Source organism: Dicentrarchus labrax, unplaced genomic scaffold, assembly GCF_905237075.1.
Source record: "Dicentrarchus labrax unplaced genomic scaffold, dlabrax2021, whole genome shotgun sequence".
Taxonomy (NCBI): domain Eukaryota; kingdom Metazoa; phylum Chordata; class Actinopteri; family Moronidae; genus Dicentrarchus; species Dicentrarchus labrax.
This window is the reverse complement of record NW_026136721.1, coordinates 4,296,390-4,322,082: the sequence shown is the minus strand read 5'-3', so window position 1 is coordinate 4,322,082 and position 25,693 is coordinate 4,296,390. Positions and strand designations below refer to the sequence as shown.

Below are 25,693 nucleotides of genomic sequence, written 5' to 3'. Positions count from 1 at the left end.
TCGGAAGACTAGAAAGGTGCTATACAAGTACAGGTCCATTTACCATTAGGAAACTGTTTACTGACCTAATAAATCAAGTGAGAAGTCGGGTGATTTCTCCATGAAATTGCATGTCAGTGGAGCTGTTGGCCATTCCACAGAAATGTAAGTTTAAGACCACGCAAAAGTGTAAACGAAAGTTGCATATTTATACTAGCCAACTTGACCACGGAGCAGAACTTTGACATGTTTGGAGTTTGAATGTGTTGACAGCGCCCTCTGTCTGTGCATGCATTACACCAGTTGGAACACACTTGTTTTTCTATTTCTATAAAGTAGCTTGTCAAATTACTTCACTTTAAATGGTAACAGTGACTAACAGCCAGACAACACAAGATGGAAAGAGGCAGCCCACTTTCTCCTTAATGCCTCCTTTGCATCAAGGTAGTTATGAACATGCACATCCATACAATGTTTGCAGTTGCTGAGTAACAAAATCCAAGCAGAAAAGAACAAAAAAAAAGTTTAGCCACACATGGCCTTCCTTTGCATCTACAAATGTGGACACATTTTTGTTGTACCTCAACTTGTCGAATGAGTTATTGAACGTCCCCCAGGGAAAAGTGCATAGCTATGTTTGCAGGCCAGATGGCTAATTAGCTGGTAGCACATTGAACAATTTTGACAGGATTTTGTTTGACTGCAAAAAGAAGAAAAGAAGAAAGAAGAAATTGTGAACCCATGAGGGCAGCTACATCTGAGATGTGGAATTATAGCTCTTACTAACAGTTTTAAATTTTACCCATTTTAACATTCAGTCATACTATAGGAGTGTACAAGCCACTTTAATTAACATTAACAAGCAGGGTTTAATTTCATAATTTCTGTTGTTTGGAGGTGAGAAACAGGTTTAGGGCCCTACCATACCGCACTCAGATTTACATTAAAACCTGCAGCTTTTGGGCTCTTCTCTCTGATCCAGATTTTTATATGATGTGGATGTTCTCCAACACAACTTTCACTATTCCACCTACTATCACTGTTCTTATCATGTTTCTGCACGATTCCTAGTTGATTTGCTGTTTTTTTTTATTGCCTTTTTTTTATGCAACATATAAACACTGGCAAAGAAAAAAGAAAAAAAAAGGAGAAAGAAAAAAAAAGAAAACAAAGCAACATCAAAAAAGGAACATGCTGGATTGCCATGTCTCTACAGTTTGTTCCAGTGATAATGTCAGTGTAATAGTCCTTATCCTGTCATTGATGTGTGGACACTCCATTTTTCCCACTTTTCTCGACTTTGTTCCTCTTGAGTCCTTATCTTATGGGTCAACTGCTCCATGACATATATTTCATTCACAATTTTCAGCCAGTCATCTTGTGTTGGTGGATCTGGTTTGTACCATTTTCTCGTAATTGCTTTTTTACAAGCTGCTAACAAGATTTTGTAGAAGTATCTGTCCTCTTTTAACACAACATTCCCTGTCATATTGCCAAAGTAAAGTAATACACATGACTTAGGTATATCATAATCCAGAATTCTGACAATAACCAGGTGAACATCCTCCCAAAATTTTATAATTTTAGGGCAAAGCCAAGAAACATGAGAATGGTCTACATTTGTTGCCCCACACTTTCTCCAACATGGCTGTGGTACCGACAGGTATATGTTCTGGATTTTAGGTGTGATAAAGAATCTAATTAAGTTCTTCCAACAAAATAATCTCCAAGCACATGATGATGTGGTTGACTGTTTTTGATTCATCTTCAGAAATATTCACTCCCAGTTCTCTTTCCCATTGCAGCTTCACGTATAAAGTTGTATTCCCTCTTCTCTCCATTAGATTGCAATACATTGTAGATATTATTCTGTATTTCTTTGAATTGTATATTCCAATTATGGTTCTGATTATTCCGTTATTATCTAAATTTACATTATACTTTATTTCTTTGTCAAAATAGTCCCTTATTTGTAAATTCATGAAATGGTCCTGATTGTTTAATTTATATTTTTGTTTAATCTCCTGGAAACTCATAAAATTCCCATTTTTAATTAGTGTACACATTGCTGTTATTCCACTTGAAATCTATTGTTTAAATGTCTGGTCAAGAGAAACGCCTATCATTGGCTATCCATTGAATTAGTCTAAGCTCTTTCTCCAGTCTGTATTTTTGTACTAAATTAAACCACATTTTTAATGTAAATTGTGTGACAGTGTCTACATGTTCAGTCATACTTAATGCTTCTTCTCTGTCTCCAATAAGGCTTTGAATTTCTCTTCCTTGCACAAATTGCTCTAGATTTTTCCATTTGGCTACATAATCTTCATCACACCAACAAATTACAGGTCTATTTGTGCTGCATGAAAATATTCCTTGAGGTTTGGCAGTGCCATGCCTCCCTTATCTTTCCCAATCTGTAGTGTTTTAAATTTGATTCTTGGTCTGTGACCATTCCATATATACCTGAGATATTCTCAGGTATCTCAATAGGTAGCGACTGAAACAGGTAGAGAATACAAGGGAGAATATTCATTTTTAAGGTCTCTATTCATAAACCAATGTCTAGTGGAAGGACAGCCCACCTATCCATATCGTTCCTAATTTCCTTATCCACTTTGATGTAATTGGCTTTGTATATTTTGTCGATTCTTCGTGTTAGGGTGACCCCAAGATATTCAATTTTTGTTGCATTCCAATTCAAGTTGTACTTTAATTGTATGTGTTTAGGGGGGTGATAATTGAATGTTAAAATTTGTGTTTTAGTCAGATTCAGCTTATATCCCGAGCAGAAACCAAACATTTCAAGTTGGTTGATTAATATGGGAATACATGTGTCTGGGTCCTCTAAATAACAAATCACATCGTCAGCAAAAAGCCCAATGGTGTGTACTTCTCTCCCAACCTTTATCCCTTTGAGATCTTTATTCTGCCTGATTGCTTGGGCCAGGGGCTCTATGAAAATTGCAAACAAGGTTGGTGACAAGCAACAACCCTGCCTGGTAGACCGTTAGTTATGCACTCAGTCAGGCTACCGTTTATTCTTATCCTTGCAGTTGGTCTTTGATAAAGTGTTTTAATACATTCAAGGGCTTTGTCGTTGAGTCCGAATTGTTTAAGAGCCAGGTATAGAAAAGTCCAATTAACACTGTCAAATGCCTTTTCCGCATCCAGGCTTATCAAGGCCGCACTAATATTTTTGTTTTGGATATAATCCATGATGTGTAGAGTTCTCCTAATATTATCATGGGTTTGATGTCCCTTAATAAAGCCTGTCTGATCTTCCTCAATAATGTCACTAATAAAGTGCTCATATCTTTTGGAAATAATAGAAGTATATAGTTTATAGTCTATATTAAGTAGTGATATAGGTCTGTAGTCTGAACAAGTCTTGCTGTTATTTTTCTTAGGGATCACTGATATTACTGCTTCCTTCCAGGATGGGGGGATTTCACCATATTCAAGTGTATAATGAAATGATAATTCAAGTAGTGGTATAAGTTGCTCGCTAAATGTTCTGTACCACTCAGATGGTAGGCCATCACTGCCGGGAGATTTACCTGTTTTTAATTTATTTACTGTCTTTTGTATTTCTTCTTTTGTAATGGGTGAAGTCAGGAGGTCGTTCTGATTTCTCCCAATTGCTGGTAAGTCCAGTCTGTCAAGAAAAGCTTTCATTTGGTCTGTATCAGCAGATGGGGGCTGGCTATATAAATCTCTATAATAGTTCATAAATTTAGTTTCAATCTCCTTGGGTTCATTGACTATCTGATTTGTGTTTATATCCCTTATCTTATGAATTGTCCTGTCCGCTTGTTGTTTTTTTAATCTTTTAGCCAATAAGTTGGTTGCCCTCGGCCCCACTTCATAGTAAGATTGTTTTAGAAATCTTGTCTTCTTGTCAATTTCTGTAACTAGTAGTCTATCTATATTCTCCCTGATTTCTTTAATTTTTGGAAGCAGTGAAGAATCTCGTGTATTTTTATGTTGCTTTTCAATTTTGAGCAGTTTCTCCTTTTCCTTCATATAAGTTTCCTCTTTAGTTTTTTTAATTGCTCCTGTCTTTGCAATAAGTTTTCCTCTAATCACTGCTTTCAGGGCATCCCACAAAGCAACAGGCGTGACCTCTCCATTGTTATTTTCCTTTTGATAAATTGTGATGTCTTTCTTTAGCTCTTCCACTATTGATTTGTTATTTAGTATTCCTACATTTAACCTCCATAGTGTACTTTTCTCCTGCGGTTTTAATTTAACTTCAAGATAAACCGCACAGTGATCCGATACGTCTGCTTGTTGAATTTCACATTTCTGTACTCTATATAACTCCTTTTTATTCATGAAAAAATAGTCAATTCAGGCATAGCTGTCATTGGGGGGCCAGTAGTGTGTGTAGTCTCTTTTAGAGGTATGTAATTCCCTCCAAGTATCAACTAAACCAAATTCTTTAAATGTTTTCTTAATTACTTTGGTGACATGATTGGTACTTCTATTCTTGTTTGTTGTATCTAATTTACTATTCATCACAATATTAAAGTCTCCACCACATATTAGTATTCCATCCATTTCTAAAATTATGGTATCTAGCAAGGTTTTAAAGAATAGCTTTCCACTATTGGGTGGAGCATATACATTAACCAATGTCACCATTTCTTTTTCCAGTTTTCCTCTCACAAGGACATATCTCCCTTCTTTATCACTGATTTCTTTGATACACTCAAATTTCACCGAATTAGGAATAAGTATGATAACACCTCTTCTACACCCATAGCGAAATTAACTATAAAATAATTTTGTGTAGCCAAACTTCTTGAGCTTCTCGCTTTCCTGTCTAGACAGATGAGTTTCCTGTAGGTATACAATCTGTGTTTTATCCCTCCTTAGTTTAGTCATCACCTTCTGTCGTTTCATGGGATTATTCAGACCATTAACATTCAACGACAGCATCTTGGTAATATACTCCAACATTACTGTTTATGAATTTGTGTGGCCATCCAACTCTAACTATAACTATAGAACAACAATAACAGTGTGACTTCCAAAAGAAGGGATGTGTTTTGACATCCCTTAAGGTCCCTGTTGGTGGGAGGAGGGTAAAGTGCCTCATTTCTATGAGGGCCCTCCCTAGTTGTGAGAAGATACCCACTATTACTAGAATTGTCCAACATTAGGTGCTTGTGTAAACTACATACCGCCAATCGGTTTCACTAACTTAATAACATAAGTCCTGAGTCTTTTATCCTGTGTGGCCCAGGGTTGGATGTTTTCAACAAAACTCCTCACTCAAAAGTAAATATTCATTCAAGTAGGTAAATAATAATAAAATATATCGTAATAGTAATGTGCTTTCTCGTCTCGCAGGTTCTTGTCGATCCTGGTGGAGCCTCCTGCCATGGTCCTGCTAGATTGCCATTGCCAATACTGTTGTTACTGTGCACCTGTCTGTCTGTCTTTCGCTCTCTCTCTCTCTGCCTCTCTCTCTCTCTCTCTCTCTCTCTCTCTCTCTCTCTCTCACCCCAACTGGTCGAGACAGACGACCACCCACCTAGAGCCGGAGGATCTGTCCTAGGTTTCTGCCTTTTAACAGGCAGTTTTTCCTTGCCCTTGTCGCCAAGTGCTTACTCATGATGGTACTGTTGGGTCTCTGTAATTAATGTTTTAAAGAGTTCGGTCTAGACCTGCTCTATTTAAAAAGTGTCCTGAGATAACTTCTGTTATGAATTGGCACTATACAAATAAAATTGAATTGAATTGAATTGAATGTTTGAGTTCACCTGGACCACAATTATCTCCTTATTCATTTCAGTTCTCTCACTCGGTGCCTCGTCTGAACTCCGTCAGCCTCTCTCTTGCGCGCAGAGCTGCGCTCTCTGAAGCGATGGTGCGTTTCCATGGCATCACCGCTTCCAGTCGCTCCTCGGAGGCCGTCGCGGCGCTCACCTTCGTTGTCACCCTCACCTTGACTCCGCGTCGAATGAGGTCCTGAGCCACTTCATCCGCTGTCCCGTAGATCCTCAATCCGGAATCCCAGTGCACTCGCATCTTCGTGTAGGGCGACTTATACCGGATCCCCTTCTCCTTCAGCGCCGCTTTGATGGGCCCATACGCCTTGCGTCTCTCCATGATTTCAGTTGCGTAATCGTTGTCAAAGTAAAGTCGTTCATCTCAATCTTCTGTTGCCAAACTTTCCTAAGAACCAGCTCTTTAACATGAAACTGTAAAAAGTTTACTATTATTGATCTCGGGGATGAGGGAGCAGCTGGTTTTGGGATCAGTGCTCTGTGCGCCCTCTGGATCTGGAGCTCCACTCCGTCAGGCAGGGTAAGGCGGCTTTTAAGCAGTTCTTTTACAAACTCAACGACTGAACTCCCCTCTTTTTCTTCTGGCACTCCATAGATCCTGATATTATTTCTTCTTGAACGGCTCTCCAAATCGACAATTTTGTCTCGCATCTCCATGTTCTGCTTCACCACCATCAATAGCGTGTCTATGTGTGCCTCCGCAATGTTAGCGTTTTGGATCTGTAGCTCTTGCAAAACTTCTTCTTTAAACTCTGCGAAGTCGTCTTTCACAGCTTTCTTAATTTCATTTTTAAATTCGCTCAGGTCCTGTCTCATATCTTGTTTGAAGTCTTTTAGCTCCTTAGTGAGTGATGTCAGGCCTTCAAGCAGAGCGTTTTGGTGGATACAAGCTGCTGTGTTAGCTTCACCTGTCGATGTTCCTCCATGGTCGCCATCATCCACGTGTTCGGCAGACTCGGTCACCTCCGTGTTTTCTTGAGCTTTGTTCATTTTCCTGTCAATCCTCTGACCCTTTCGTTTCCCTCCTCTCATACTTGATTTAAAAACGTTTTCAAAGCTACTTCTATTGATAGGAGGTACTTTTCTCAAACCGACTAGTGGGAGCTCACTGCTACGCGTCCATCTTGCTGTAGCGTCGCACCCGATTTACAGTTTTACATACATACTCTGCCACTAGGAAACTACATTGTTGCTGTCTTTTTCTCTTTTGCTTTAATTAACTGAATAGGCCTCCTGAGTCACAGGCAGATGACTCATACTAAAACACGTCCTCTGCTTATTCATGTTGCACAAATTAGCCTGTTTTTTAATTTCTTGTGTTCATCATCCCATTTTCTAATTACCATTTGGTCTTTTGACCTTCAGAGGAGAAGGTGAGAAAATGTAGAGACAGATGAGAAAACCAGTTCTTGTTTTATAGTTTACCAATAGTAGTTTGGTTGCTGACTTTAATAGATGCACTGTGTCTGAGAAACAGTTATTTAAAATAATTAATTCACTAACAGTTGTTTGTTGTCTCACTGAGAAAAATTCTTTTTTATTCTTTTGCATGTAAAAGGACCCCACCAACGGCTACTACAGTGTCAACACCTTCAATGAGCATCACGCCACCCCCACCATGTCCCTGGCCCCCAGCCAGACACCCGATGTAGTCCGAAGTCCACCCACTGGAACTATGACTATTGGCAAGCAGCGGGTGCCCACCGGCATGTCCTTCACCAACATCTACAACACCCTGGGAGCCGGTCCCAACCGTCTGTACGACTACAGCCAGCGACTCGTCCTGGGCATGGGCAGCAGCTCCATTGAACTGTGCGAACGGGAATTTCAGCGGAGCTCACTCAGCGATTCCGGCTCTTTCATCGATACACAGTGTGACAGTAGCGTCAGCAGTTACAGCAAGCAGGACTGCTATGTGCAGTTCGACAAGGACAGCAAGACCTCAGCCTCGTCCTCCTCCCATTATTCTCATTCGTCCTCCCAGAATTCAGACCTCACCAAGCCTCTGCAGAAACGCATGCAGACCCACGTCTAACAGCTTATGGGACCTTGACTGGGCTAACAAGGATGGATGGGTTGTTCCAAAGAGCCTTCTATGACTTATTTCAGTGCTTGATTGGTATTCCAACACAGGGACATGACTTGATTTGTAGATGCCATTTTTTGAAGCTATAGCCTAGATAAAAAAGCTGCAATCAAAGTGCAACTTCATAATAGCCGACATTAAAAAAACCTTCATGGCAATCGTTTGTCTGCTTTTAAATTGACACAGTGGTTTGCTGCTGACCCCACAATGTTATATGCATAATGTAGTGATGGTCAGTGAGAATATCAGACAAAAACAACCAGAGAAAAAAACAACAAGCAGTTCTTTTTATTAATGCTGCAGTAGGTAACTTGAACACGCTTAATTCAAAACCTTCCATGTGTCTCTCTGCTGCTCACATCAACCCGCTAAGCCCCTTCTACCAAACCCGCAGCAGACCAGAAGCAGCCGGTGGCCTTCGCTGCCTTCGTTTGTTCTCCAAACAGTAACCCCTAACCCTAACAGCTCTCCGTGGTTCCAGGACAGATTGCCCCAGGTTTCAGAGGCAGCTGCGGTGTGCAACATGTCCAACAGTGGAATGAGATGATGGTCCAGACAACCTCTTCAACTGAACAAATGGACTGTCACACTCCTTGTGGCTCTGATTGGTTGTTTTCATTGAGCCTAGGTGGATTCTTGCAATGCCATTAGGAGCACCAGGAGGAGCCAGAGGAACCTATATTTTTCACAGATTATCAGACTCATTTACTACTGTCAGGATATAGTGAAAGTTTCAGCAAATATGGCAAAGAGTTAGTTTTATAAAAGTTACCTGCTGCAGCTTTAATGAGAAATCTGTGCTCCCAGCTGCCCCTCTGCCATTCAGAGCCCTGAACCTACATTAAAATCAGAAAATGACTTCTCTCATGACCATCTTGGAGGAAATGATGTGATAGACAGATGACCACCCACCTAGAGCCGGAGGATCTGTCCTAGGTTTCTGCCTTTAAACAGGCAGTTTTTCCTTGCCCTCGTCGCCAAGTGCTTGCTCATGGTGGTACTGTTGGGTCTCTGTAATTAATGTTTTAAAGAGTTCGGTCTAGACCTGCTCTATTTGAAAAGTGTCCTGAGATAACTTCCGTTATGAATTGGCGCTATACAAATAAAATTGAATTGAATTGAATTGAATTGAATTGAACTGAATAGCTGGCACAGCCGCAAGCTCTGTTAGATGTCACTCATTTCTTGTTCATCAGTCACCATAACACCATGGTGACTTCTATTGTTAGCTGCGTTAGAAAAGGTGTCTCTTTTGTATAATGTGCTTAATGGCTATTATTTTTCTGACATTGTGAGAATATCTTTGTCTTTTGGCTTTATGAAGGAGAATTTCTCATAAACTGATCACAGAATGCATGGAGGCATGGACATGTCATCTTGCGCAACCCCTAGATCCTTTTGTTCAATGACCTGATGCTTTCAGGAGGTATTTCTTTCCATTTTCCAACCTCCTGAAAGGACCTTATGATGTTAACAAGAGTAGTGCAAGGGTATTGAGTTCTGTTCTTTTCCCATTTAATGTGAGTACTTGTATAGCTTTCTAGTCTTCCGACCACTCAAAGCGCTTTTACACTATGTACACATTCACCCTTTCACTCAGCCATGGCAAAGTCCATCAAACAGAAACTAACTCATTCATACACATTCACACAATTTGGGGTTCAGTATCTTGCTCAAGGATACTTCGACATGTGGCACCAGGAGCCGTGGATCGAACCAACAACTTTCCGATTAGTGGACGACCCGCTCTGCCTCTGAGCCACAGCCGCCCCCAAATAAGACATAAAGTTGTTTACACTAGAGCTTTGTAAAACCCAACATTTTGTGCACTGTGACTACTTAATGAAAAGAGGTGAGGATAAAGTGAAATTCTTGCTGTCTAAAAAATTCTGATCTGCTGGGGACTTTGATGCCCACTGTTGGAGCTGGAGACAAAATGCTATCATTAGTTCGAAGCCTGACAATTGAATTGTGGCACTTAAGAAGGATGACAAAAAAAAAAAAGCATGACACATTTACTGTTAGCAGTTTGAGTACTTCCATTGGAAAATTAAAATAAGAAATCTGAAATGATTATGAGTACCTGGGGTGGTTTAATAGGCCACCAGTAAAAGCAGCCACACAACATTTAGGATCCAAAGGGCTATCAACCAATATAATGACATGACAGACAGCAGAGGAACACAAGAGCTTTAGAACGTAACCGCTCTGAAACAATCAGAAAAAAGAGTTTCTTTGATTCATGCTTTGTTCTGAACATCTCTCCCTCTCCTCATCATCCTCTGTTTATCTTGACCAAAGGCACTCTCTCTGGCCTGCTGGACGCGGAGAGGAGGGGTCAACTTTGAATGGTGTGTTTACAAACAGCAACAGACAAATCCTGTATAGTATGCCTTTAACAAAAGCAAAAAATAATCTGTCCCGTGATTCAGATGTGTTCCAAAATGTAATGGGTTTGTCCTTGGCCCATACTACACCCTTCCACCAAGATTCATTAAAATTGGGTAATTTTTCTGCAGTCCTGCTGAAAGACAAACAAACAAACAAACCAAACACATAACCTCCTTGGCAGAGTAATACGGTTCAAGATTGTTAGAAAGGGAGTGAAGAAAGCACAAAGTGGTATATTGCATAGCTACTCATGTTTTACAAATTATTATAACTGAATAGCATGGGTTGATGTACTGTCATAACTAAGCACTTACCGATGTATGAGGCTCACTCTTACTATGTAATAAAATTAATGTCATCACTGTCATGTTTGGCAATCCTACCTTACATTTTGGGATTTCTGTTGTGAACATACATTACTGTACAGAAAGAAAGGTTTTGTGCCAACATTGTGTTTTGATTAAAGAAAACTTAAATATACCTCAATTACTTGTTAATGCTGTTACTTGGATTTTTTATTTGTTAAAGGTAGGAAGTAAAAACACAAGCCTACATAATTAAAATGAGATATATATTTTTTGATTAACTATTTTATTTGAATCACCATGGACTCATTTGTACTCATTTATAACAAAATGTATACAAACTTTAGTTACCAAATGAATTAACATTTGAACCTATGATCAATAGTTTAAAAGTCCAGTGTGAAGGATTTAGTGGCATTTAGTGGTGAAGTTTCAGATTGCAACTAACTGCACAACGCATGAAAACTCTGTTTGCTGCTGCAGCTCCTCCACCACCCTGACCTCTTTTATATATTTTGGGGATCATTGAATAGACATGTGTTTATTATCGGGGGATTTGTTCTCCAGCAGAATCCATGTTGCTGCTCAAATTCAGTTACAGCTCCCTTAAACAGCAGAACCTTTTCTGCAAAATCTAACTGTTTAAAAATTGTTAATATCTTGATGTAAGTGTCTGAATTGACAGTATCTTCAATTTCCATTCAGTTATCTCAGGACACTTTTCACATAAAGCAGGTCACGTTTGTAATCCTTATTGTCACACAGTATTCATCATTCAGTCATTTAGCCAAAATATGTATACAGACTCTGCAGCTAAAGATTGTTTCTTATGTGCAGATGAAGGCAGTTCCACAAACTGACCAAAGCATCCTGCTAAGCATTTAACACTGACAAGATAAAGCTCACACAAACATTGTTGGAGTGTTAACTAAGAACCACAAATATAAAATATTTTCAACTTCAACTTGTTCCATAATTTTCTAAATGTTTTGGTTTTTATCTGAAAACCCAAATGCTCAGTTACAAAGCTGTTTTGATTTCTTTCTCTAGTACAAGTCTGTGGTGGTGAATGTAAAGGCATGTTGGAGACTTTGTGTACGAGGCAACTCCAACCTGTAGTTTCTACCATCCATAGATGTTGTTCCTCTTACTGCTGTTATCTTGTTGAACAGACACGCTTTGTGAGTTTGTGTCTTGGATTCCGAGGATCAGCAGTTGGAATCATGCTCAATGCAAGCACGCATTTAGAGAAGTTCTGTTGATCTTCTCTGTGTGTCTGTGCCAGCTTCCTGTATGTGATAAAGACTGGCACAGCATGTGAATGGATATATAGTAATACACAGTACATGGCAACATAAGACAGACTTTGACATGTGGTTGGCTTATCACTGCTGGAATTTGCTTCCATACTGTAGACATTAGATTGGACTGAGCTTGGCTTCCATATTTCATCACATATCAGCATCTCAAAGATAATACCTAAAGTGAAATGGAATTCTGGGAGGATATACTCACAATATACACACAACAATACTTAATTTTTTACGCCTGCATACGTGTTGTTGATTGCATCGGTATTCCTCAGGGAGAACTAGAGACTATAGTAGGCCCAGAGTCAGTAATTCACTGACCATTAAATTTGCGCAAAAACTCATACGTATGAGGGGCCGTACAAGACATAATTATTTCTGGCCGTCTCACACACATACATTCTACTTTCACGTACATATATATTTGTTCTCATATCATCTCACACATTCATACACTTTACACTCACTCCTATATATTTACACTTACTCCTATATACATTTTACACTCATATTCATATTTCTTTAGTCACATTCATATATTTTCACTCTCACTTTTATAGATTTTGATTTACACATACATTCTCATATTTATATATTTTTACTCACACATTCATACATTTTAACTCACACATTCATACATTTTAACTCTCATATTCATATATTTTTAACACACACATTTATAATTTTTTTTCATGCATATGCAATCACTGTATATATCTATCATAAATAATATATGTATGTAAGAGGGAAATGTATATATGTAAGAAAATAATGCATGTATGTGTGAGACAAGAAAGAAACAGAAGGAGTATAGTGGAAACAGAAGGCAGGTAATTTCATCACACTGTGATTGGCTGAAAGAAGTGGAGCAGGGTCATGTCCTGGTCGCGATTAACGTGGAAGGTAGAGGGGAGACGCTGCACTGCCGCAAGCCAGTGGGCTATTAGGAAATATTTTATCATCACTTTAAACCAGTGGTTCTCAATTATTTTCTGTCACGCCCCCCAGGGGACAGACATTTTTTCATGCCCCCCCTGAATTGAAATACTATTGAGAACCTGATAATATTTATTTATTTATCTGTACAAACCACTGTATGAGTTGCTGGCACCAGCATTCTGCATACAATCACCTGATTATCAAAATAGATTAATAAAAGGAGCTGAAATAACATATAAATGAGCTGAGATAAAATCTGCAACAACTTAAAACAATTTCCAAGTTCCAAGTTTATTAACTCAATTTGTAACATTTAAACAAGACTGCTTAGTCTCTGTGATTCTCAAAACAGCAAATGATTCACTGGGATGTGCATTTTTTTTTTTCTATTGTGCAACAATATTGCTTATATTTAACGTTTGTCTGTTAGATGTTCTGTGAGTTGCTCTTGGAGGTCGTCTGAAATGTCAAATATACGTCTCCCGATTGTGTCATTGGACAGAGGGACAGTATTCAGTGCCTGAAAAAAAATGTGCAAAAACAAAGGGAATTTAAAAATCTTCAAATGACAGAAAATCACGGGAGGTTATTTTGTTTTTCTAAAATCAGTGTAAATGATTCTCTGTCTTACTTTAAGCCGGTTACTTTGGTCTAAATAGCCTATATTAATCTATCTAGCATAAGCAGTAGCTACATTACCCAACGAAAGTTTGGGTTAAGGTTATTGTTATATTCGGTTAATAGTTAGACTTAAGTTGATAAAAAATCTCACTAGAAGAGGTAATTCAAAATACTGTAATAAGGTTATAGAGCAGGTGAGGACAGACATGGCTGACACATGACTCTCTTCTTGACTTGTTTTGTTTTCCAGTAGACCATATGATTTATCTTTCAACATCATACTTGTTGGAGTCTGACGACTGTATGACTGTCAAAAGTTAGGATGCTGACGAATAGGGCATACTTCTGGTATTTAAAGCGTTTTAAGGATTTAAATCTAGTCCTGCTGTCATCCCATAAGAGATAATTAGCCTATGTATTATGTGAACTTAATTGATTCAAAATAAGTAAAATTAAAAGCTAGTTCGCTTTATGTGTTGAGCACCAAGCACGAAGGAGGTGTGCATTTTTGTGTTAAAAGAGCAGCATTTGAATAATACTTTATTTATTTAAGCCCTGTGATTCAGTGGAAATTCTCACAGGTCCTATTTGCAAGCTCAACGTACACGTCCCAAACAGATAAGATCACAACAATAGCATGTCTTCATAAACCACCCTTGTTTGTCTTCATACAATATGTTGGGAAGTTGCAATAAATATCAATACAATATGTTCTAGATCCCTTTGTGTTGTGTCTCTCCTTCGTCTGTTAAGATAACTGAACATTTTGTGAGTCTCGAGGCATTGTCAGCCTTTATATCTCATTTGTAAATGCTTAATAAGCCATAGATAGTGCTCACTTTAGATGAGCTCGTGCAAAATACTTAATTAACGAGTAGTAAGTGCTTTGTAACTGTGAATTCCTGCATTAATAACTGTTTATAGGCCATCATTAGAAAATGAATTTGTTGTGAGTTTTTATAGAACATCTGCTAACACAGTCACTAATCATTAATACATGTCTGAATAGTGGATGTGCAAGTGCATGCAGAAATGTACAGTACAATGAAGAGTAAAACATTTATAACTGTGATTATAAACCACATAGTAATGACTTTTTACAGCAGAATCATGCTTTATAAATGATGAATTCAGTATTTACTAATCCATAACTAATGTGCTTATCAATGATGAATAAAACATTTTTAACTGTGTTTATAAACTACATACTAATGTGTATTCATGCGTTAAAAATGATGATTTCATTATTTATTCATGCTTAACTAATGCTTAATAGTGTGTACTCATTATAAAGTGTTACCCAGTTATCTTAACAGACGAAGGAGAGACACAACACAAAGGGATATAGAACACAAAGGGATCTAGAACATATTCTATTGATATTTATTCCAACTTCCCAACATATTGTATGAAGACAAACAAGGGTGGTTTATGAAGACATGCTATTGTTGTGATCTTATCTGTTTGGGACGTGTACGTTGAGCTTGCAAATAGGACCTGTGAGAATTTCCACTGAATCACATGGCTTAAATAAATAAAGTATTATAACGTTAGCTTGTCAGCAGCTGCAGGTGTTTGCCCTGGCTCCCCAACTAACGTTACTAACATTACTAACGTAGCTAAGCCGACCTGCCGCTGCTAGGCACTCACCTCGCCCGGCTAGACGAGACTAGACTAGGTCGGCTTAGCCACCGCGGGCAGGTCGGTAGTAAAGTTAGTAACGTTAACGTTAAGGGCAAACACCTGCAGCTGCTGACAAGCTAACGTTAGCTTTCAACCATAGTGTGTGCTACCAAACAAAGACACATACTCACCACTAGTGCCGCTGACGGCCGCCGACTCCAATGTGCTTCTCCACGCTCCCCTTGGCTGCACTGTCAGAAACTTCTGAGAGTTAACGTAAATATGACGTAACATCCCGCCTCCCACCGTCGTTGATGACGTGCTGAGAGCGGGATTGCAAGCTCAACGTACACGTCCCAAACAGATAAGATCACAACAATAGCATGTCTTCATAAACTACCCTTGTTCGTCTTCATACAATATGTTGGGAAGTTGCAATAAATATCAATACAATATGTTCTATATCCCTTTGTGTTGTGTCTCTCCTTCGTCTGTTAAGATAACTGAACATTTTGTGAATCTCGAGGCATTGCCAGCCTTTATATCTCATTTGTAAATGCTTTATAAGCCATAGATAGATAGATAGATTTAAAGGGGTCTGAATACTTTCCGTACCCACTGTAGTTACTCTAGATGGCATTACCTTGGCCTCTAGCAGCACTGTCAGGAATCTTGGAGTTATCTTTGTCATTTAATTCCCACATGAAGCAGACCTCTAGGACTGCCTTCTTTCACTTACGTAATATTACAAAAATTAGACACATCCTATCACAGACAGATGCAGAAAAAATAATCCATGCATTTGTTACTTCTAGGCTGGATTACTGCAACTCTTTAGTATCAGATTGCCCCAATAAGCCAATTAAAACGCTCCAATTAATTCAAAACGCTGCAGCATGAGTACTGACAGGAACTAGAAAAAGAGATCACATCTCTCCTGTACTAGCTTCTCTGCACTGGCTGCCTGTAAAATTTAGAATAGAATTTAAAATTCTCCTCCTCACCCCTAAAGCTCTTCATGGTCAGGCCCCTTCATATCTTAAAGAGCTCATAGTACCCTATTACCCCTCTAGAACACTACGTTCTCTGAATGCTGGGCTACTTGTGGTTCCTATAGTCTCTAAAAGTAGAACAGGAGCCAGAGCCTTCAGTTACCAAGCTCCTCTCCTGTGGAATCAGCTTCTAGTTGTGGTTTGGGAGGCCTGACACCCTCACCACATTCAAGAGTAGGCTTAAGACATTCCTCTTTGATAAAGCTTATAGTTAGCGCTGCATCAGGTGAGTCCTGAACCATCCCCTAGTTATGCTGCTATAGGCCTAGACTATCGGGGGATTTCCCATGGTGCACTGAGCTCCTCTCTTCCTCTCTGTTTCTGCACTCGTTCATGTCCCATTAATGCATGTTACTAACTTCACTTCTTCCCCGGAGTTCTTGTGCTTTCTCGTCTCGCAGGTTCTTATCGATCCTGGTGGAGCCTCCTGCCATGGTCCTGCTAGATTGCCATTGCCAATACTGTTGTTGCTGTGCGTCTGTCTGTGTCTCTCTCTCTCTCTCTCTCTCTCTCTCTCTCTCTCTCTCTCACCCCAACTGGTCGAGACAGACAACCACCCACCTAAAGCCGAAGGATCTGTCCTAGGTTTTTACCTTTTAACAGGCAGTTTTTCCTTGCCCTTGTCGCCAAGTGCTTGCTCATGGTGGTACTGTTGGGTCTCTGTAAATAATGTTATAAAGAGTTCGGTCTAGACCTGCTCTGTTTGAACAGTGTTCCGAGATAACTTCTGCTATGAATTGGCGCTATACAAATAAAATTGAATTGAATTGAATGAGGGTGCTCTTTGGTGGGGGACATAAAAATTCATAAGAGAAGAGGGAACCAAAACCTAGAAACAATCCAAAAGAATATTCTTTCCTTCCTTCCTTCCTTCCTTCCTTCCTTCTTTCATCCTTCCCTTCCTCTGTCTTTCCTTCCTTCCTTCCTTCCTCCTTTCTTTACTCCCTTCCTCCCTTCCTCCCTTTCATGCTTGACCTGAGTACAACAGGAGAGTTAATATTTCATGATGATATAGCCATCTTAATAAAGACTATTTAAATTTTTTGCCAGAGTGCTTTTGGTTTCCTCTTCTTTTTGGAAATATGTAGCTACATTTGACTCCAAGTAGCTACTCATCAATTGGATATGGAGGGAAAGGAAAACAAGTGAACACTCAACAGTAGTCTATATCAAACCCTGGACAGCTCCACTTCAGCTTCATCATTTAGTTACATCTGTGGGTCAAATACTGAATACAAAATCCCATGTAGGCCTATGTGAACCCAGTATTAAGCTCTATGTTAACATAGTGTAGTTCTATGTTAAAAATAATAATAATGAAAGCATAATGTTTATGTCAGTGGTTGATAGAGAAACAGAGCAGGGACCCCCTTATAGTTAGTTCTGTCTCCTGTAGATCCGCCACCAGCTTTCGATCCGTTGATTTGCTGTTCTTGGAACACACACGGCCCATGCACAACGCTAGTCTCATCTTCTCGGAAGAAGTGTTGCAGCCTGTTAACATGGACATTTTCAGTTCCCAAATCCGATCGGATTATTTTTGGACACCCCCCAAATCCTATGACTGCATTCATGAAGTATGCTGCGATGACTTTGGGGTTACTATTGGAAGAGTTTGATTGCATCCAGGTTATATGATGCGAAAACCCATCAATGCATCCATTTATTCCAATGCCGAAAAGGGTCAGCTTGTCATAGGAGTCCATATGCCATAAATAATTGGGCGGTGGGACACTATAACATCTTCTCCAACAAGTCTTGTTCCTCTCCGTTGCTGTACGCCCTCTGGGTCAAGATGTGACTGAACCTCCTGAACCATGTCTCAATTAACGCGCAGTCCAGCCAATATGCATCTCTCGTGCATCATGTAACCATGAAGATGACCCGGTCCTCTTATCTAGTTGCTAATGAAGTTAACAATCTCAGCAGGACCACTTAACCGTCACCTGTGAAGTTGTAACCGGGCTAGTCTTCTCCTTAAATGACAAGGACTAATCTGAATGCCATCTCTAACAGAAAGGCACAATGCAATTTCTGCCTGTGTTAGACCTTGATTGTGAAAACATCCTGATGCATTGATCAATAACGTGATCTGCCATTTTCACTTCCCTGGGACACACCTGGACCAGATAGTGGCAGCTCTTGAAGGCTGAAATCAGGACGATCATATTAACCAGCATCAGACTTGAAAATGATCCCACAAAAACAAAGTAATGCTGTGCCACAAACCATAATAATAAACCCAGTCACATATCAAAGCACTATTAAATGAATTAATAAACATTTAATTACGTTTCTCATTACATTGCTAAGTTAATGTTAGCCTACATTTACGTTATCTTAGCTGAAGCAGCCGGATAGATAGGAGTTTGTCAGCCTCTCATCTGCTAACTGGTAGCCCCTAAACAAACCCAGTCACATATCAAAGCACTATTAAATGAATTAATAAACGTTTAATTACGTTTCACATCACATTGCTAAGTTAACGTTAGCCTACATTTATGTTACCTTAGCTGAAGCAGCCGGATATATAGGAGTTTGTCAGCCTCCCATCTGCTAACTGGTAGCCCCTAAACAAACCCAGTCAACTAACAAAGTGTAACTTACCGGTAGGCTACAGCTACAGCCAGTGTCTACGGAAGCTGTTCGTGGCAGCGCATTAGTTTGAAGTCAAGACGAACACATTATTAATTAATTTGTTATCTCGAGAAAACGATCTTTGTTATGTCGAGATAACGAATTAACAAGTCGTTATCACGAGATAACAGTGCATAAAAATAAAAAAATCCATGGCCGTTCTCGGCTTCCGTAATATATATCTAATGTTACAGTAAAATTATAGTTTCTATTGCCTATTATTGTTGACCTTTGTCAGTGTGTTTGTATTGGGGAATGGGGGAACAGGGGAACCTGTTGGATTTTCCACTTATTAGCACTTGATTATTTAAATGCATACCTGATAGCAATCAAGCTCAGCGTGAATCTGATGGAGCAACATGTAAGACGCATAGTTCGCTCCTTTTTGTTTTTTAACATATTCAGTGATTTGTTCCCATACTAATGCTCACCCAAAAATGGGGGTAACTGAAACAAAAAGCTGTTGTTCTAAATTGTCATAACAACATATATGCATGTAAATACCAAGAAATAAAAGTGGACCTTCTCATCTCTTGTTTCATCTTTTGGTCTCAAATCCAATGTATCCATGTGGTCAGCGTGTAGCAAAAATAAAAAACTTGATCTTGCTGTTACCAGAAAAATGTTGAGAATGTGTAACACATTTTCCTGGTAATTACATTTTGCTCCATGCTCTGAGTTCTACAAGAACTTGAACCAACAAAGGTCTTCTGGTCCACATAAGTAATGTCTTTCAGAGTGACAGCACTAACCACAAAAAAGTACTGACATAAAGCACTCCTCCATGGGACTTAATAATTTACTACGTTCTTATTTACATTTTCCAAATGCCTTCATGAGCAGAATGCCACTGAACACTAAGACGTCTCACAGCTGAAGAGCGATGGATGTGAGTACAACCACATAAAGCAACTTGTCTTCAAGGTTTTCCTTCCATTGCATACTGTATGTCCTGCAAGGGCAACCAGACAGTACAAAGGCATAGTCTTCAGAGGAATGCTGAAATATCCTAAAAATAAGTAACTTGGAATACAAAAATAATTGTCTTAACATAGGTAACCAACTGGGTACGTTTCATTGTTATTTCTATTAGTTCATTTTTTGATCCTGTTCACCTGTGGTGTCTCACCAGACTGACTAATATTTAGTGAAGGCTTTGTCCAAACTTTTGCTTAACCCCAGCCATAACTGCTCAACTCTTCCTCTAATTGGTCTAATCAGTTATCAGTTTCTGCAATGTGTTCATGAAAACAATGCTTTTGGATTGCACCTCTCCACAGAATCTGACGAGTGTTTTCAACTGATCATACTATTAATTTTAAGTTTGGCAGACATTTCTTTATCAGTGCTGTGCTCCAAATCTGTATTTCACACAGTCACACTAATTTGACGATTCTCCATTACCAGTCTCGGGGGCTAGATGCTGACTCAGCTGGTGGAGTTGGCATGATATTCACTGCATAGCTGCCATGTATTCACTTGTCTCATTCACAACTCTGAGAAATGAGATAGTATCTATGTTGTTTGAAGGTGTGGCATAGTGTATAGCAAGTGGTGATTAAACATTAAATTTACAGATGGCTTTAGGAACTAATTATTATTGGGCCTCTACACCATTTAAATGTCTCATTAAGCCTCCTATATTACTCTCCTGGGAAATTAATGGGGAACAGCTGCCATGGTCATCCTAAAGCACTACTACAGGCCCGTGATGATTTAAAGCTGCTCTGATAACTCACACTCTTGTGTATTCCTGGTCATTTAGCAACTAATTTGCTCAATACTGTGCAGGGCTAATTTAGAGAGGAGTGAAGTTCCCATCTGAAGCATTGCAGAGATTCACTGAAATTCTGACCAGAATATTAAATCTTTGTTTTCACAGTACAAATAAAAAGTATAGTTAACTTTAATTTCTAAATAAGTTATTGTTTACTTTATGTTTACTTAACTTTTTAAGTACAATTAAGTTGTACAAACTCCACTCAGTTCACAATTCACTATAACGGAATTTCATATAACTCAAAATTGGATATCAGCGTAATTAAATTATTTTTTGAAACAGATTACATAAATTATATGAAGTTGCTTTAACTCAAAATATCTAAATACAAATTTTTTGAATAAACTATTTAAAAAGACATTAACACAGACCATCTAAATGCTTGTTACTGTTTTATTAACAGTTTCAGTAACCATAAACCATTAACCAAATATTAATCAACTTGTTTGTAAAAAACACACTGTCAAGCCACAATTATGCACAGTAGGTGGGAGGACCATCTTGAGGGACAGTGATATGCTTTGGACAGTCTCAAAGCATATCAAAACATATGTCATCATCGTGAAATAATATTGTGACAATGTGTGACAACAATTGTGGCCCGTCTTTTTCCTATAAACATTTAGAAGGTTAAGGCAGCACAGCTACAGAAATCCTGCGATGGTTTTCTAGGCAATTGTCAGACTGAAATTAAACTCTGACTGGACGGAATGCACAGAGTCAGACACAATGGCTATACTGTACAATGAACCCAAACAGTGAACACAATAACCTTTAGTTTAAATTTGTGTAAAATGAGTGGTTTGGATGAATTTTGTGCAGATTATTTCTGTTATTTTCTTTTGTGAATACCGATCAAAGAGGAATAATTTTCAACAATCAATAGACTTCTTTTATGACAAACTCAGTGTTTTGTTCTCCCTGATGCTGGACCATTGTTGGACCACAACTCCAATTACATCTCCAGCAAAATGTGACCCATATCCTAGTTATTCTATGATACATACATAACTAGTCCCTCAATATCACATCATTATTTTATGATTAATGGAGCAAAGCCTGCTAGCTAGTTCAGGCAGTCAACTTGAGCTGCGCTGATATACACACATGACATGCCAGTGAGGCAATCACTAACCAAGCACACCCTTCCAATCTGGTGGTCTATTTAAAGTGCAAAATTTCCCAGCTCTCCCTCTGCTCTGTCAATGCCGCTGTTGCCCTGCATCCGTATTGCTACTGCTGCTCTGTAAGCTATTGCTGCCTGCTGCGCTGTAAGCCCAACCACCACCCCAGCATCCACCTGTAGGCTCCAGCTAGGGTTTATGGTATTTGCTCATCGCTCCCTAATATCTCTATGTAAACATATGTGCAGGGAACGATGAGCTTGGAGCCTATGGGCGGCTGTGGCTCAGAGGCAGAGCGAGTCGTTCCTTAATTGGAAGGTTGTGGGTTTGATCCCCGGCTCCTGGTGCCACATGTCGAAGTGTCCTTGAGCAAGATACTGAACCCCAAATTGCTCCCGATGTGTGAATGTGTTTGAATGTTAGTTTCTGTTTGATGGGCTTTGCCATCACTGAGTGAATGTCTGTGAAAGGGTGAATGTGGCACATAGTGTAAAAGCCCTTTGAGTGGTCGGAAGACTAGAAAGGCATTGTACAGGTTTACCATTTACCATAGACGCCAAAATCTAAATATGCTATACTGCTGTAATAAACATTTCAAATGTTAGTTGTCTGACTGAACTTACGGTTTCTGCAGCCCCTAAAGTAAGGTGGTGCATCATATTGACTAGTTACTGGTTGTTCAACTGGTGGAGCATATGCCCCATGTATCTGGACTGGGTTCAGTTCATCCTCTCTCTAAATAAATATTACATAATTATAGATAGATAGAGTACTTTTTTACTTTAGTACTGAATTCAAGTCCCTAAATATATACTGTCTGACATGATGGACAATTAATGTGGTCAGGATGACCTCTAGTGGTTTTAATAAGTAACATCAGCAGATAACAGAGGGATAGTGAAAGGAGCCTTAAGTCATTTAAGTATACAACTTACTCTGTCCTTGGACTTTCAAACTCAACAGTGTAATCCAACAAGTATTTATTTTAAGTATTTATTCATCCAAGAGAGTGGAGAACCAAAAGAAATCCGACCCTAAAGTGGCACTTCAGCAGTAACTTACAGATTTTATCACACTCAAAATTCAAATTTGTTCGCAGGACACTTGTGTTAATTAAAACTGAGTTAATGATTCAGATGTAAGAAGAGCACAGTGATGGTTGCAGCATCACAGTTTGCAATGTTCTGTTCTCAACAATAAATGTTTCTTTAATTGGACTGAAAAGAAGAGGCAAGTAAATTAGGACATATTTCACTAATAAGGACAATTGTTCTAATCAATCACATGATGGATCTCTATTAATATCTCAAACCCATTTTAATTATGGTGTTTGGACTGACTGTACCCTTTCCTGAGCTAATGTAAGGCAGCTAACGATGACAAACATTATAAAGCTGAGATAATATACAGCATTTTTCTTCAGCTTACCCTGAAAATCTGAAAAGACTGGACGGTTAGTAAAGGTTATCTGGTCCAATCTCTGCGTTAAGCACCAAATTTGTCGTGCCACAGCCCAATTCCGGAAAGAATTTTCACAAAGTCTTGATACAGTTACTGTGTTTGCATTCATTCCACAATACTAAATAAACAAATGTATTTTAAACAAATAGGCATTTGCTAACAAGTGGCTAAATGAGATTGCCGAAGTTGTCTGTGACATTAAACTTCAGCATGCTGAACACAGAGACTTATCTACTCACAAGTCCACTTTACGCCCTGTTGTGTTTAAACTTGCACTATTGCAAACTATTCTAACTCAAACTTTACAACTTGTAATTAGCGGTTGGAAGTTTAGTGGTTGCTTTTTTTACATTGGCTTCTTACTTTTTGGATATCACATTTAAGCTTTAAAAATCAGTGAAACGTGTAAGTATCATAAACCTTTCTTCACCACAGAGCTTATTTTCTGCAACAATCCAAAGTCCAATTGGAAAATCCTATTGGCTTTTTGTCGAAGGAACCAGGGTGACGCTAACTTGGCCTGCAAAAATACATCATCCCTACAGCACTCTGTGTTCCTGGTGATCACTGGCTCTGCCAACAATAATGCATCACTGTTAGCCATACTATCTAAGCTTGGTATTAATGGGGACACTGCTTTCTGGAAGAATTGAGACTTCTAGCCAATTGGAAAAATTATTTTATTTTACTTAAAACGGGGATACCTGCTGGACAGAGGAGGCTCCAGGTAAAGCAAATATTGTGGGAGACACGGCGGGTATGTAGAATAATATATAGTATATATAATACTTTCACGGATCATTAGAACTATTATGTAACTGTAAAGTACCACCATCATGACAATTGTCTCTCTTTCATTTGGGTCTATATATATCATGTCATGTATATATTCCCACTATTGTATCAGCAACCACACTTTGATCCTCTTTGCCTACTCCACACATGACATAAGACATGTTGAGTGACACCGGCAGTGGTTGGTAGAGTACTGAAAATCTATACTAATAGTAAAAGTACTTACTCCTATAAAAAAATTACTCCAATTTTCTTTTTAAAAATTAGACAGCATAATGTAGAATAGATAGTAACAGAGACTTCTGGTTCTAACAAGGTGCTGGGAGATGAATATGCTCATGCCTGGACTGTACTACGAAGGAGTCATGGGGGAGCCAACACCTCCCCAAATTAAGGCTGATGTGTGAGGGGCAGGCAGAAGTGCAACAGAGGGTCACTGTAAGGTCAGACCCTCAACTTAGGCCACACAAATGCAGCTAAATGTAAAGTTATTGTCGGTACTGAAATGCCAAAACATTACACAATTAAGAAAATCTCTTCTAACTGCTATTTAGTTTAATGACAACAACAAAAGTGTGCATTTCTGCTTCCATCTGGTAAGAGAGGGGAATTATTATATCACTTTCAACAAAATCTACTTGATCTGCAGTCATTGAGGCCCTTAAACTGTACATAATAACACTGAGGTTCGTAAATCTATTTATGTAAATTTGAAACTGTCTGGCAGCCCCCTTTTTTTTTTTCTTTTTTTTTCCCATTTCCTCTGTTTTCTTTTATGTTTGACTGTTTCTCTGTTGTGGAGTGTTTGTACAGTTTTGTAAAGTTAGAAACTGTAAATAAAGTATTAAAAAAAATAATAATAACACTGAGGTTCAGTGCATGCCACAATGTGTTAGACCAGTGGTTAACAAGCTTTTCTCCTTAAGGGAGCCCTTTTCTATCCTTGAGTAAACTGAGTAAAGTGACATATATTGTGGATATTTAGGGTCTGAGACAGGGACCGCTGGGAGGCCCTATTGTATCTCTAGGAATTATTATTATTTGCTCCAGATTCGATTGCATATTTGGTGGCTGCAACATGCTCGAAAGCTCAGGAAAATTTGCACAAAATTCCATCGTTCGAGAACTCGACATATGCAATTGTCCCCGTGCACGGGCGATGCCAAATGGCTAAGCCCCAACCCCCAGAATCAGCCCCCAAAACACGTAAGACCGACATGTATGAAAATTGGTAAGCATGTGTATCATGATGGGACAAGCAGAAAAGCCTCTTGGACCCATACCTCAAACTAAACAGGAAGTCGGTCATTTTGGGTTTAGGGGCCATTTTTGGCGATTTGCACACGTATTTGAATTCCTCCTAGGGAATACATTGGATCGACTTCAGATTTGGACACAGCCATTAAAAGACAATTAACGATAAAAAGTTGTGCTATTTACGACATTCCATCGAACAACGTGCCCGTGGCATGGTGTGGAATTTCAACAACTCGCCATGAAAGAGGGATTTGTCATAACTTCTGCATACATGATCTGATCTCAACGAAACTTCATGTTTGATAAGAGTCCCATCCTGAACACGTCTATGTGATAATATTCAGTAATAGTGAGAGCGCCAGCTAGTGGTGAAAGGACATGTCATTTTTTATACTTCCATGTTGTACTCCTAGCAGGATGATCGGATCGAGCTGAAATTTAGTCAGGAAATCCAAAACATGTTGATGAAATTTCATAATTGTGGTGACGGTTTGTTAAAGGGAGTGTCCGTGGGATAGCGTCAAATTTTGATGTA

The 25,693-nt window shown here is 39.0% G+C and overlaps 1 protein-coding gene across 6 annotated transcripts in view; it reads left to right on the top strand.

Moving 5' to 3' along the window:
• Positions 1-25,693, top strand: part of LOC127355472 (kin of IRRE-like protein 3) — a 413,394-nt gene that overhangs the window by 247,192 nt on the left and 140,509 nt on the right. For 3 of the 6 annotated variants that reach the window (XM_051386403.1, XM_051386402.1, XM_051386401.1), the window contains one exon: positions 7,336-10,740. In XM_051386403.1, coding sequence (XP_051242363.1) covers positions 7,336-7,812 — 477 coding nt within the window. In that variant the 3' untranslated portion in view covers positions 7,813-10,740. Of the gene's footprint in view, positions 1-5,337; positions 5,607-7,335; positions 10,741-25,693 lie in introns of those variants that run through there. The other 3 variants (XR_007881765.1, XR_007881766.1, XM_051386404.1) reach the window with 2 other exon arrangements.